The 15,354-nt window shown below is 43.9% G+C and overlaps 1 protein-coding gene across 2 annotated transcripts in view; it reads left to right on the top strand.

Moving 5' to 3' along the window:
• Positions 1-15,354, top strand: part of SETD2 (SET domain containing 2, histone lysine methyltransferase) — a 69,354-nt gene that overhangs the window by 24,178 nt on the left and 29,822 nt on the right. For both annotated transcript variants that reach the window (XM_030007619.2, XM_041122089.1), the window contains exons 4-11: positions 2,079-2,210; positions 3,106-3,234; positions 6,848-6,971; positions 8,203-8,280; positions 8,587-8,684; positions 10,563-10,689; positions 12,327-12,461; positions 13,131-13,259. In XM_030007619.2, the coding sequence (XP_029863479.1) occupies positions 2,079-2,210; positions 3,106-3,234; positions 6,848-6,971; positions 8,203-8,280; positions 8,587-8,684; positions 10,563-10,689; positions 12,327-12,461; positions 13,131-13,259 (952 nt within the window). The remainder of the gene's footprint in view (positions 1-2,078; positions 2,211-3,105; positions 3,235-6,847; positions 6,972-8,202; positions 8,281-8,586; positions 8,685-10,562; positions 10,690-12,326; positions 12,462-13,130; positions 13,260-15,354) is intronic.

Below are 15,354 nucleotides of genomic sequence, written 5' to 3'. Positions count from 1 at the left end.
ACTCTGGGCAAGTGTTTAACCCTCCCTGGGTCTCTTCTCCTAAACAGAAAACCCCGATTGGGCCCAGACAGGCCCTGGTGATGAGAAGAGGTGGAAGATGGGAGGGTATGGGGGAGGGTGATTTATTTATACCCTCTTCTCAGTCATCTTGCAGCATCCCCTTTGTCTAGTGTTGATTTGGGTATCAGGCAGGACTTGCACACAAAAGATTACGGGCATCAGCGCCAAGTAAACATGTTATTCTTGTACCCCTGGTAGTTTGTAAGAGTAACTAAATCTTTTTCCAAGCTTTTTGCTTTATTCTCTATTGTCCACCCTTCATCTGAACTTGGTGCAGCTACGTTAGAGCTCAGAGCGGTATAGCAGCATCACCTTTGGGCTTGCCAGATCTTGTCTGTTTAGGGTCCTCAAATGCCACCTTGCTCCCTCTCTGAAGACACAGGGAAATCTGCCTGGGTGTGGGAAAGGTTTTAGACAAACAATGTGTGTTTCCAGAGGCTTTGGTTACTTGCGTGTAATTATTTGTCCTCTCAGATGAGTTATTTTAGATCTTACAGACTGTAATTTGAAGTATCAGAGGGTACTGTTGGCTGCAGATTATCCTTTTCCCTTTTGCATGGGAATGTTGCACAGGATATGATCCCTGGAAAATAAAATCATCTATTTCTGAGCTTTAGGGATAATTAGTAAGTGTATTGCTTCAGGGCTCAACTACTTTTGTTGTTGTGAAAAAAATACTCGTTCTGGCTTTAACACGTAGGTGAGAGCTCCTTACGAGCTTGTAACCATTTCCTATTCCTGGCACAGACTATGGCAAGGCCTTCTGATGATTGATGCCTAATTAAAATCTTGCCATTTCTTTTAACTTCACGGTCCTTTTTCATCTCATGATTCCTCAAGGGTGGTTGAGTAACGGCATTCCTGCCATCTGGTACCAAGCGCCGGTGCTCACCAGCAGCGATAGCACCCAGCGCAGCAGAAGCTCGCGGGGGACGCCTTGCATGGGCCAATTTAAACGCGTGTTGGGCTTCATGTGTTGGGGTCTTAACACTCAAGGTTTTGCCACATCTTCTTTTCACTAAAATGGCTTTTTCTTTTTTTTTTTTAAATGTGTTTTAAAAGATATTCTTGATTCAGAGTCTGAATATCAACCACTTACATGCAGATAAAACCTGCTATTTATTTAAATCCAGTTTTTTTTTTCTTATGCCTTTTTTTGTCTTGCTGGGATCCACGCTCCAAAGCATTTCCCTAATCATCTCATAGCAACTAAAATACCAATTAGTAGATGCCTTTGATGCCCTGCCTTTTCTGGAACTGCAGTTTTCTTGTTTTCTTTTTCATCATCTTATTTGACAGTAAAGCAGAGGTTTAAATAGCTAAACCCTCCAATTTGCTTTATTAAAAGAAAGCTATTTTAAAATGGTACGTGCACTTAACTAATGGTTTATATGTTAATATTTTAGAATATAGTATTTTTCCTGGCCTTTGGATCAGTGAAACCAAGTGGACTATTACAGAACAGCTGAGGTTGGAAGGGAACTCTGGAGATTGTCTCCATAGTATTATATGTGAATACAGAATATAGTATTTCATGAGAGGCTAATCAAAGTTTACCCTTTTAGTTTAAACCTTAGAACTTGTGCTATATAGTGAGAAATCCTCTGTCTAGAAAAATCAGGACTGAATTTTCTGAAAATTGGTTTCTTTACTTGTACAACAAAATGAAGGGATTTTAGCCCTTCCTCTGGGTGTAGGTGTATGCGCATGTGTTCATCTACATTGCAAGTAAAATTGGACTGTGGACATTGAGGAGAAGGAAAAAAGTTAAATATCCTGGGATGTCTTTCTGAGGAATCACCTTTTGTGATCAGAAGGTCATCACCTCCTGCTCAAAACAAACTGAGTGTCCTTGGTTACCTCTGTACCTTCTTGTGGTTGTCCAAAGGTTATCAATCCATATGGCCAGTTTCTAGAGAATAAATTATTTTCCTCCAGTAACAACTGGTAAAGATTGAGGAGTAATTTCTCTATGCAGGTGCTGCCTAACCTGTATTTCAATGACTTGTCTTCAATAGGAAGAAGAACAAATCTCACCGGGATATTAAGCGAATGCTGTGCGAATGCCCTCCTCTCTCCAAAGAAGAGCGAGCTCAGGGGGAGGTTGCTTGTGGAGAAGACTGTCTCAATCGCCTGCTCATGATAGAGTGGTAAGTAGCATTTCATGAGTTGCCAGAGTTGGGCGGTGTTGTCCATGAGATGACTTGGGAGCCCCTAAAGGAATCCAGACTTTCCTGGGTGGTGACAACAAGCTGTCTGTGCACTCTCATTTTCACTGGCTGGTGTGGAGTGATCTTCAGAGCCTACACATCAGCATTTAAATCTGACCTTAGATCTTCTGCAGGAAGCTAGACCTGAGCAACCTCCTGTTAAAACCTGCTACAAAGGCCTGGAATCTTCTGCTCCTCAGCCTTAACTCTAGTCCATCGCAAGCATGGTTGGAGAGAGTCAGAAATGCAAATTAGCTCTACTTGAGATCCTTATTTCCTCTCATTTCTCCTTTTGCATCTCTCTCCACTCCCCAGAGCCTCACCAGGCTGTTGTCTCCTTTTCCCTCCTGGAAGAGGCTAGGAGAAGGGGGAGCTCCGTTGTGAGTGGGAGGCAGGGGACGGGGCGCTTAGTGGGATTCACCCCCTGGCACAAGGATTGTCACGAGCTGGGGTGGAAGGAGAGAAATTAACTGGCAGAAGCCCTGCCCTTTGTTTTTAATTTAATAGTCCAGGCAGTAGATGTAGGGGAAGGGGGATATCTTGGGGGAAGAACTTGTAAAAACGTGGGGAGAAGAGGCCAGTTCATCCCATTTTGATTGTACGACTTAGAAGTACAGTGGCATTCACATTCCAAATGTTTTTATCTTCCTTCCAGAAATAAGTTGTCTGCATTTGCATGTTGACAGTCAGATGGTTATGCTTTTTATAGCAAAACATGTTTGAAGGTTTTACACTGAATTTATTATGGTTCCTTGGTATCTATTTCCCATCTGAGCCATTTCTGTTATTGCTGTTGTCCTGCTGGGAATTGATTTGTTCTGTTTCCTTCCCTTAGTTCTTCCAGGTGCCCAAACGGCGACTACTGCTCCAACAGGCGCTTCCAGAAGAAACAGCATGCAGATGTTGAAGTGATCCTCACTGAGAAGAAAGGCTGGGGGCTGAGAGCTGCCAAAGATCTGCCATCGTAAGCCTTTGCTCTTCGAATGACGTCCTTGTGCTATTTTACTCCCTTGTGAAGGGAAAATAAGTTACTTGCATTTTCTTAGTTTCACTGACATTAGTAGATTTGCTGAGGTTCTTCCAGCTTTATATACTGTCCTTGTCTTCTGTCAGGTGTCCCTCTTAGTTATCGGCACCTACATATCGGCTAATTGCATGTTAGATCTCCCACTCTGGTTTTGCTCTCTTCTCATTAGGGTTTCTGACAGTCATACAATGTCTTCCTCTTGTGTTCAGTCTGTCTTCCCTTCTTTTTCTGTCCCCACTACATGGTGTCAGAGGAGCACACGCTCCAGTTGTCTCCTCTTCTTCTCTTCCCACCTCTGCAAGACCCTTCTCTTCCCACCTTCTTCTTGAGTCCTCCCCCTCCTCCCCTTTGGACTACATGAAGATCCCATGGAGATCTTTCCTCCCTTGTTAGCCTGTTGTTAGTTAATGGCTGTACTTCTGAGTGCTGATTTGACATCATCCATGCTTACAGATCCGAGTCTGTCTTTGACTTGTCTCTGTTTCACTCAGGCCAGATGATATTTGCCTGTTGTGCCTGGATCAGTGCCTTTATCGACACTATCTGGCACAAAGAAGCTGGTGGGACTGGAACACAAGGGTTGCGCGGTGCTTGAACCCGTTGGCAGCAGGATGGATGCTGATATTTTTGGAATTACGATCCTGTTTGGAAACCGTTGTACTCAAAAAGTGAACGTGGCTGGGAAGAAAAATAGTGCTGTGTACGTTTTGCTCTGTAGGTGTGTGTGCAAGGAGCAGGTCTGAGATGGGACTGCCTTTTCACTAGGTAGGGTAAGTCAAGGAGTTGCCTTCTGCCTTGCTGAGCCAGTGCTTTCTCACTGTGCCAGTGCTTTCCCAGTAGCAAAAAGAGCTTTAGATGAGGCCAGGAGAGAGGAGTGAGGACTTTCAAAGAGCTGCTGGGGCCTGAAGCACAAGGTGCAGTGGAAGGAGCAGGATAGGCAGGAGACAAAGATGGGCTTTGCTGGGAGAAGGGAGCAAGGCAGGAGGTGTCTCCAGGTGAGAGTGGCTGCGGTGAACTGCCACGCTCCTACGGCTAGAAAGACCTGGGTGGATTTTTCTCCCCCAGGTTCAGACCTCGCCATTTGTGTGCAGGTTGTGCGGGTGTGGGTGTCCTCTCAGATCCACGCAGGGCGAGCAGAAGTTGGTTGTGCTGCTCTGCAGATGAACAACAGACTTTGTAGAAGAAATTGCTGGAGTGTCTTGCCGTGGGGAAGCAGTGCTGTGTGCTGAGAGTTTCACCAGGCTCTGATTTTCAGCTCAAAAGGCTGTGGGATGGGCATGGTGAGTCTGTTCAGCCTCAAGCACACCAGAGACTGAGCTTCAAGACAATCTGGCTAGAACTTAATTGTGCAAAGATTTTCTGTGACTCTGGATATTTTAGTGAGTTTCCGTGGAAACTCTGATTTTTTTATTTTTTTTTTTAATTTTTTTTTTAATGCTTCTGTTGAAGACAAAGAGTTCTGCTGAGGAATCCAGCAGTGTTTCTGACACTTAAGAAAGCTATAGGTCTTACAGCAGAGTTTTTTTGCTGCTATATTGAATGTATGAGACTAATTCACAGGAGGATGTGGGGAAGAGTTTTGATTGCTTTAGAGAGGTATGCCAAGTTATCTAAAATGCAGTGAAAACAATTCTGCGTTTTCAACCCAATATGTTTAACTGAGAGTGCCTTCACACTGTGTTTATGTAAAAGATAACAGCTTTAAGTGATAAAATGAGTGAGTGCTCTCCATCACTGTTCTGTTGCACAGCAACTGTATCTAAGAAGAGGGTGAGCATTGTGGCCTTTTCTGGCTCCTGATTTTCCAGATTCACCAGATAACCTGGGGAGTCCCTGGTGCTGCTGGACCTAACCTTTGCAAGAGCAGGGTCCTGTTGTTTTTGGAATAACATGTGCACATGGAAGTGGTAGTGATGGGGATCGAAGCAGTGCTGCTGCCCTCTGTGGAAATACCAGGTCCAGTTTTATTTAAAGTTTTAGGAATTTCTTTTGAAGACAAGGTCTGGAGGTTGTAGTAAAGTTATGGATGGTAGTGAACAGCTCCCCATAGCAAGCATCGTGTCTGCTAGGTGGCCTGGGATCAGGAATGTTGAGAAAGATGGGAAGGAGATAACTGTGTGAAGAGCATCTTGGGTAAGAGAGTAAAAAATCAGCAGGAGCAGCAAAAGTATCTGCTGCAATTGGCCTGTGCATATCAAGGGATTTGGATACAGTTCCTCAACACTTGATAGGGTGACTTGAGTCTGGGGCTGGCTGGAATATTGCTTTTGTTTCTGTGTGTGCTATTCTGAAAAGCTGTTGTTTGGAGAGAGATTTGCAGGCTGGCAGAACATTGCTGCAGAGCTAAACCTTGTCTTAGGAGAAGAAAACTTTCTCTTGACAGTCATCCCAGCAGAAGACAGTTTGTGGATGTTCACAAATCCAGCAAAGGGTGGATAGGTTGTACACCCAGAAGGAGACCTGTCCCACTTGATGTGGGTTTGTTCAAAGGTATTTCTAGCTCAGCTCTCCTTGCTGTCCTGCCACTGCACCTCTGTTGCCCAGCCTTGGAGTTTTGCGGTCGGGAATTTGAGGGGAGCTAACCCAACTAAGCAGCAGGTCATCAGAAGACTGTTGCTGACATCTTCATGTTGGTATCTGCTAAACGCAGGCTGGGGAGGCATCTAGGAGAAAGATACGGCTGAGTTATAGGCTGAAAGAGCAGATTAGTGTACCAGAACCTTTTTTTTTGGGTGGACAAGGAGATGGGGAAAGATGGACGTTGTTTATACACGTGGGCTGGAAGGCCACTACGGTACTGTGCGAGGGGCTGGGATTAACGATGGGAAGGAAGTGGGGTGAGTGATACTTGCCCAAAACACTGAATGCTTGGTCTGGGTGGAGCTGGGCAGGAGCTTTTGCTTTCCTGGTGCTCTCCTGGTTAAGCACAAGGAAAAAGTTGAAGGGTTCAGGGTGATATTAAGCAAGGGAGAACTTAGGACAGATATCAAGAAAGCTTTATCGCAATGTGTCTTAGTAGACTGGAGGGTTTAAAGCCCGGCTGCGCTGCAGAATACAATTTGTGAGGTTTGTGTCTGAGTGTAGGGGTAACTCTTTCATCTCTGCTTTTAAATTCAGCTTTCCTACAGTTAAAAAGGATATTTTATTGACCCCTCATTTCCCCTACCAGACCAGCAAGGTGCAGACGGGCTTTCCATTTCAATTGAGGAAAACCACCTGCCAGTACCTTCTCTTAATACTCCTTATTTTCCTCTTCACATCACCCCCAAGGTCTTGTTCTTTTATAGAATAAACCCTGCTTGAAGGGGAGCTTTATTCTTGTGTCTGCGCTTTTCACTGTGATGTACCTGCCCATGTGATAGCATAAAAAAATACATTAATCAGAATTGCCTGAGATTAAGGCATATACTAATCATAGCTACACCACCAGGATGACCAGGCTGCAAGTTGTATTTAGAGAGCCTGTCTTGGCAGTGGTTATTTTCTGTTCCTTGGTGTTTATTGCTTGTGGCTAAGCAGAGTGATGCTTTTTTCTTCTTGGATTTTGCAGCAATACTTTTGTCTTGGAGTACTGTGGAGAAGTGCTGGATCACAAAGAGTTCAAGGCTCGTGTGAAGGAATATGCCCGGAACAAGAACATTCACTATTATTTCATGGCCCTGAAGAATGACGAGGTGAGCAGCGTGATTGCTGTGCTTGGCTTTGAGGGAGGCCCTGCTTATGTACAGTGCCAACTCCCTGTAAACCCACTAAGCAACGTCCTGAATCTATTAGAAATGTTTTCCTAAGGAAAGGAAACTTTGGCTGGCTTTGTGTTCTCATACCTTACTTTTTTTTTTTTTAACCCATTGCTCAGTTTCAACCTGGTTTAACAGAAGTCCGGTAGCTTAACTCTATCCCAGTGTCCTTGGAGAGGAGAAATTGTCCTCCCAAGGGAACGGATGGAGTATGGCCCATCCCTTCCACATGAGCAAACCTCTGTGGGAGAGAAACTGTGTCTGTGTCCCAGCTTGGGGAGATGCTTCAAGCCAAACTCAACCTTTTTGGATGCCCAAGTAAACCAGTCTAGAAGACATACCGATAAACCATGTTTCCCTTCTTCCCTTGCTCACAGAACTACATTAAATTGGGACACTTTTAACTGGTGGAATCCCTATGTGCAGAATTACTGTCATTGAAATATTTATATACCAGAAGTACTTAATTATTTATCTTTGCTTCAGCTCTATGGGATTGTGGAGCTGCGACGCAGAGAGCACAGCCTTGCTTACCTTGGGCGATGGGCTCTCCCTCGCTGAGAACAAAGTGTATAAATAGAAATTTAATATCATATTCTGCTTGTCTCTTCTGTCAAGACTTTTTGCATAGCTTTACAGTAAATGAGCTAAAAATACTCAGAATGCTTTTTTCCTCTTTTTTTCCCCCAAAGTATGCAATTTTTGTAGCTGCTGTGGGGTTGTTACGTGATCACAAGGGGGCACAGAGAAGTGTTTCCAGTTATAAAAGGGAGAACGCACTGGTCCAGGAGACGACCTTTCTATTTGAGTACGATGCATGTGGCAGAGATGTTCGGCTTCCCCAGCCCTCATGGTCATTGTACCATGTCAGAAAGAGATACTAAAAATTCAGGATCCCCGCCCAACTGAAGAACTCTGTATTAACCTGCAATGAAAACTAGGAACCATGTACCAGTTGCTTTGTGCTCTTCTGTTTTGGGGGCACTTAATATCATTATAAAACCCATTCTCCAAACCAAATAAGGTTGATAGCTGGAGCAGGAAAGGGTGATGACTTCTGCATGGGTTGTGTTCAAACATGTGGTGTTCGTAGCTATACTGCTTCATATTTCTGCCTGGTGCAGCGAGAGGGAGGCTGTTTCGCTGTAGTTGTTTCTTTTCTTTTCAGATAATCGATGCTACCCAGAAAGGAAACTGCTCTCGTTTTATGAACCACAGCTGTGAACCAAACTGCGAGACACAAAAGGTAAACTGCTGGATCAAAGCTGCTGGCTTCTCACTTCCACTGCCTTGCGACTTAGCAAGCTCAGAGGGAAAAGCATTTCTCCTTTATGTCTGTTTGTTTTGGTTTTTTTTGTTGTTGTTTTTGTTGCAACTTAGTGAAATGGAAACAGCTACCTTTGAAATGGGCAAGTACTTCTGAGCCAGTTAACAAATTTTAAATTTATTGGTGATGCTGTTTGAAGGATTAGTCTTGTTAATTTAAAGCAAAACCAGAGTCAGACCTGGCTTTTGTAATAACTGTTGTCATCTTGTTTTTTCCTTGCCTTAGTGGACTGTGAATGGGCAGCTCAGAGTTGGATTTTTCACCACCAAACTAGTCCCATCGGGCTCAGAGCTGACATTTGATTACCAGTTCCAGAGATACGGGTACGTTTCAGCTCCCTCTGCTTAAGCTGCTGGAAGTGGGGTTTTGTGAGCGTTGGTGCAATGAAAAAATCCTGCTCCGAAACAATCCATTGCAAAGCCTTGTCTAACAGAGCAGTTGTAAATGCACTGGAATTCAACTATATAAAAAGCTACCTGGATAAAGTTTCTTCCATTTCTAACACAAGAGATTGGGAGAGGAATTGCCTGTTGATTTAATATGTCTTTTCCAGTGTCACTTTATTGCCTTTTTGTTCCACTTCATACCATCTCTCCCCAGTGGAAATTTCCCAGATAATTATCTTGACTGGTTTTTTTCCTCTGTCTAATTATTAATTACCCAAGCTCCAGACTTTGCAATACCCTTAAATAATGCCTCTTCTTCCCCACCCACCCCTGTTTTACGACTTTGCAAATACTTGCAGAGCTGTAAAACCCCAACAGATAGCATGTTCCCTCTTCCTGTCCGACTCCAGAAGTGCAGGTGTGCGAGCTGCAGCGTGGGCTTTGGCTCCCTTCTCTAAACCTGAGCCTAATATTTTTATATTACTGCTTGTCCAGGTGTATGGCAAAGTATTTCACTCTCTTTATTGTGATGAGCACTAAATAGCGTCTGACATGCTTGAAGCAACATGTAATTATAAGATTAATTTTAGATCCGTTTTATAATCCCTAAGCTTTTTTTACTGAATACAGTTGTTTAAGGAGTGCCTCTTCCTTCTGGATCCTGCATTCTGCAACTCTATGGCTCTTTCTATAAGGAGGAGAATCAGAGATTAATTTTTAGTTGCATTATAAAATTATTTGTGCTAGAGTATCAGATGCTGTCATGTAGTTTTCTGTTCCTGGTGCAAACTCGCAGGAAGGCAGGCAAACTTAGCCTCAGCCCTTCTGGTTGCTCTTGGAGCAAGGCCTGTTTGACTTCTAGGCTCGTGGGAATATCTCTGAAGCTGGGGAATGTCATGTAATATGCAGTCTATACACCCATAATTTTATTTTTATCTGTATATGGCTTAGTCAAAATTATTAGGGTTTCATATTATGGCTCTGTTAGGGCCTCTCTGATGGAGAATCATTTTGCTGTGTTGGTTCACTTTGATATCTCGCATATTTGAGTTCAGCATATCTAGTCTCGTCTCACTGGAGTTTTCCAGCTCTGATCTCTTGGTTGTCCTTTCTGTGCTCACATTCTGCTTCGTAGAAGATCCTGCAGATGAGCTTCCCTGTTTCTTGCTGTTAGTACTGCAGAGCCACGTTCCTCCAGTGGATTATGCACATTTCCAACCCCCCCCCATTCTCCGAAGCAATTTTGGCACATAGGTTAAAATTTATAGTATGTCAAGTAGAAAATACAGAGGCTTTGTAGAAATATTGCCTGAATATAATATAATTTAGATCTCTTCTGCTCTCTATGGCTGTATATCTGTGCAAAAAACCATCTTCTGCCTGAATCTTACTGCTTCCATGAATCCTCAGCCTGTTCTTTATTCTGTTTTGAGCTGTAAAATGCAAGCCTTTTTTCTAATGGATATATAATCCTGATTATATATTCATTAGGAAATATATTGATTGCAATGTGTGGTAAGAAGTTAGCAGTCCTAACAGCCCCACCTTTTCCTTTCTGGTTCTTGGTTCTTGACCTACAAAGAGCCTGGAAGTGAAGCAGACTTTGGTGTCTTGCTGAGACAACATGGGATCACAGTAGCTATGTAAAAGAAATAAAGACTTTGTTTGAATTTTTAGTGGCCAGAAAGGCCTTGCCATGCAGAAAAGTTGCTGTCCCTTTCTTCTGAGGATGCACTTAAGAGTAAGGTAAAATAACTTGCTGCGGATGCAGTTGATCTGTTATTAAACTGCTCTGTTGCTTATGCCCACCAACAGCAAAGAGGCTCAGAAATGTTTCTGCGGCTCGGCCAACTGCCGGGGTTACCTGGGAGGGGAGAACAGGGTCAGCATCCGAGCCGCCGGAGGAAAAATGAAAAAGGAGCGCTCCCGTAAGAAGGACTCGGTGAGTCTGATTCCCCCTTCTATGTGTGTTTTTATTTATTTCTAAGAGTAGCAGCAACCAAGGGCTGACCCTGGGCTTGATCCTCTCTATGTGAGTCTTCAGGTCACTTCTCTAGTCTTCTTCTGTGATCAGTGACTCATGATGACCTCAAGGTTCATCTTTTCTATGGATGTATTTGTATAATTTTCTTTCACAGGGACCCTCAATACTTGTGTTTTCTTGGGGGTTTAGTTAAATCTGTATTTCCTTTTTCTGGGTTACTTAGCACAAAGTCCCACTGGAGAGGGACTTTCACAGGTAAAATACCTGGTCATCAATACTGCATGCTACTAAAAAGCATACTAAATTCTATGTGGTTTTAAAAATTTGGTTTGTGTTGCATGATTTTTAAATGTCAGTGAACGATAGGCAATACCGGCTTCTCCATTTACAACATTACCTGAAATTTGACAGCTGAAAGGGCACAGATGTTTGCCATCTCCAGGCTGGGATGTGAAATTTGAATCTCTTAATTGCTTTGGCCTAGAGGCAAGTCAGCTTCCAGGAGGAACTTGTATGAACATGTGTCGTATTTGCGCTGACTTCAGTTACAGTTGTGTTTGCAGATGGACGTGAATGAAATATGTAACTTAAATCCAGACTTTTTTTTTTAGTCTTTTTACAGCTTTTCATGCATGTAATCCTCCTCAAGTGGTTCTATGAACCTACTCCCCACACTGAATTGCAGGGATGGGTTCACATGGTAGATGTAGGAAACTGTGCAGAGAAATCTGAGCAAAGCAGTCAAAAGGAGTTTTGCTTGGGTGCAGACCGCGGCAAGAAACTGCATGGGTTCCTTTTGCTTCCTACAAGGTGTAATTGTTCTGTCCTTGAAGATATAAGCCTCTATTCCTACAGATAAGACTTGTTACCTGCTCTTTTGGGAGAACTACCTTTAAAAATGCCAGCTTCATTTTTATTTACTGTATCGGAGAGTCAGGAAGCCAAGAAATTATTTATAAGTTATTTATAAGGTGTTTTAAAATGCTAATTGGTGGCACTGAGCAATAGGCTGAATTGTGAACGTTGATGTTTTGGTGTCTGCGTGGAGAGGAATCCACCTTTTGTTGTAAAGATTATAAATACCCGTTGGGTATTTAAAGAAGTAAACCTATCTGCAATTAAAGATAATATCTTAGTGCACATCTGTTTTCCTGTGTGAAAAGATAAACTTGCGACTGGGAGTATTTTGGTGTACACACCTGGAATTTCCTTCACGCAGCATTAGATGTATACATCTAAAACGTGCCACTCATTAGGGGAAATGGATGGTGGAGTCAGGGGATTCCTGCCTGTTGCATGTGTGCCAGCCAGAAGTGCAACTGGCTGCCCTCTGTCCCCAGTATAAACAGAACTGGTGGGAACAGTGTGCTCTTCTATGGGATTTGAGGTCTAAAAAAACCCCCATAATAGGCCAGATAAAAGAAACCCAACCACACTGAGTCAAATTAAAGCCAGGCTTCTTTTCCATATGGGCAAATTGCTTGGAAGAGGCTTCTCCTGGCTCTCAAAGCCAAGGGAGCAGATTATCTCTGCCATCACATAGGGTGACATGAGCCTGGCACAACCTGAGAGTTGTTTTTCTTTGGCCGTGGTAGGTGGATGGGGAGCTGGAAGCACTGCTGGAGAACGGAGAGGGTCTCTCCGATAAGAACCAAGTTCTCAGCTTATCCCGGCTGATGGTTCGGATCGAAACGCTGGAGCAGAAGCTCACCTGCCTCAAACTCATACAGGTGAGGAGGACCCAGCTGAAGGGGAGGGATCCACGTCCTGTTAAAGCAATGTCCTTGGAGCTCTTGTTAAGAGGAAGAGGGAGGAGGTGGGAGAACGGTCTTGCGCTTGTGCCAGCATCCCAAGCGTGAGCCAAGCAGTTCTGCTCGCTTTATACATCACGTGTTATCTCCACCCTTTGCTCGTTTTATATCGGTGGTACTTGGCCTGGGTGGTGATGCAAAATGCCCGTTTCTAGAAGCAAATACATTCCTCGTACATAAGGGTTTAGAGAGTAAATGAGTAGTTTGTCAGGATAAAATCATAGCTGTCTTATCTCCAAGATTATCCTGCATTTTTAGCTCTGAGTGCAGATGAGTTGCAGCCAGTTTTCTGTGCAACCCATTATCTTGTTAAGTTTTATTCCGCAATGCGGGCTGTCCACCAGGTAACAGTTATAATGGTTCCGCTGCATACATTATTGCTCCAAACCCAGCAGTTATAGCCACTTAAATTACGTTAGACGTGCGCTGATCTTGGCAAATGCCTAGTTCTGGCTTCTGCAATGAGTTTGACAGGTAACATAAGCCCAGTTGAGCAGTTAGCCATGTTAGCATGTGGAAATCAAAGGGTTTTTTGCCTGTAAGTCTCTGACCATTCCCATGGACTGTCTCTAACTTTGGCTCATCCAGAACACGCACTCACAGTCCTGCCTGAAGTCCTTCCTGGAGTGTCACGGCTTATCTCTCCTCTGGATTTGGATGACAGAGCTGGGCGATGGGAGAGGAAGCACTGCTAACAACCTGAAGTTGCAGCTGGAGGTCAGTAATTGCCTTGGGTTTGAAGCTTTCCTAGCAGCATTGCTAATTGCTCAGAAGCATGGTGATTTTCTTTTTTCTTTTTAATATACGTATTATATGCCAAGTGTTCATGGAAACAAACTCAGGTATCCTCAGAACTACAGCCTTAAAACTTCTGCTTTAAGGGAGATCCTTAATATATGGAAAGAATTTGCTCTTGTGGTTTTTCTTAGATTTCTGAGTTAGCAACACAAGCCAGACTTAAATAAAGATCATTGCCATTGCTGTTTATTCCATACTGAACCACGCAGGGAATTTGAGGTATTGATGGTCTGAAGTGGAACTTGAATATTTCTGTTTTCTGTATGTGCCTCGGCATTGCATGCAAAAAGACATCTGGAAGTTCCTTTATTAAAGACGCTTCTACAAGAAGGTTGCTGTGCATTTTGGAGAGGCACACCCAGTCCTGCATCCCAAGCAAGAAAGCACAAGCCATGTGAGCTCTAGAGCTCAGGGTACCTCTTCTCCTGCTGACTTCTTTCTTTTTCAGAAGTGGTGACAATCCTACCCAACCCTTCTTCCTTAGCTCAGCATGATTTTTCTCCAAGCTGGTACTTTGTGTTTCCAAATGATTCGTGTCCTACTCATGCCTTTCTCCTCTTTAACACCGTGGGTTCAGGTGTTCCCTCTGAGAAATGGGCGCTGTCAGTATCAGAAGATGAAGACCTGCCTATGTGTGCTTTTGTGAGCCTTCAGCTCTTGGGGTGGGATGAGGATACCTGAAGGTTTTTGGAGCCTAGCTTGATATCAGGTCTAACAAGATGCCTTCTGCACTTCTCTTGAAGTGCCTGCATGCTGGTGGTGAGAGGGACAGCACGTCTGTCTGCTCAGCAACGTGTTCCGTGGGAAAGCCACTGTTTCCACTGCCTAGTCTTCATCCATCCTTAGACAAAGTTTTGACTGTAAATAACTGGAAAACTTCCGTGCTGTCGGTTTAGGGGTCTCTGACATTAAGTTAGAGGTTGCTGACTTGTAGGGTTTGAGTAGACCTGCCTGTACTTCATCTGCCTTGCACTGTGCAGAGCGTGTTGTTGCTGATGGGCCATGCATGTCGTGTACAGGGCATGGATTCAGCCCGTGCCTCAAGTTTTCTCTCCTGCTGATGTGATGTGGCTTTTCAGTACTTCTAGCCAAAGCAGAAGTGCTTGACAGCTGCTGAGTCAACGTTCCTCTCCCCCGTATGGGGAGGCACTGTTCACAAGGCTGCAGAAAGATCTTTTGAGACCAAATCTACAGGGACTGAGTTAATGTGTTGCAGTAACTGCTCTTAGGAGGGAGCTGAGCTATTCCCCTTTGGGACTGCAGTATTTTCTTCTTTGAGGTAGGTAGGATCCATCCCACTTTATGCATGTTGAAACTGTTGCTCCAAGGGAGTCTCAAGTCTGGATTTTTGTACATATAGTGCCTACCCTCCTTGCTCCCTGACATACAGGTGCCATGGCATTGCAGAGCTGCTAGGTAGCTTGCCTCTGACTCATCTTTGACCTCTAGCTTTGGAGAAATGAACGGTCAGGTTAAGGTTAGACTCTGGTTTTTCCCTGGAATAGGTTCAGGCACTCACCCTTGTTGATCTCAAACCCAGAGCTGCTCCCCCCAAGCTTCAAGAGGGAAACTGAATCACGGTAGTGGTGGCTTCGTCTCCACTCTCGGTGCATCTGGTCACAATACACTGTCAACTTTGCTGAGGTTTTGTGGATTGGATATATTCTTTTAAAATCCAGGTAATTCTTTACTGAGTTGCAAGTGGGGCTTGGGATAGGGGCCAGATCACACTTTGCTTTTTTTTTTTTTTTTTTCCTCTTTTTTAAAAAACTGTCATTGTTTTAAGAGAAATGGTCTTTTGGCCATCGGGTGCCCATGGCAGAAATTAGCGTAATACCGTAAAACCGTCTTCTGTCCTTAACTCCTGGAGGGCCGGTTTTGAAAGCAAGCAAGTTGAAAAGTCCTGTATAAGCACTGGCTGTCTCTTGCTTCAAAAACAGGGATTTGGGATCTAGTCTTGGGAGAGAATTTGCTGAAGTCACTTGCTGGATCCTGGAAAGGTTGTGCTTATTTA

This window comes from Aquila chrysaetos, chromosome 3, assembly GCF_900496995.4.
Source record: "Aquila chrysaetos chrysaetos chromosome 3, bAquChr1.4, whole genome shotgun sequence".
Lineage (NCBI taxonomy): Eukaryota > Metazoa > Chordata > Aves > Accipitriformes > Accipitridae > Aquila > Aquila chrysaetos.
The sequence above is the reverse complement of the archived record's forward strand: the minus strand, read 5'-3'. Positions and strand labels throughout refer to the sequence as shown.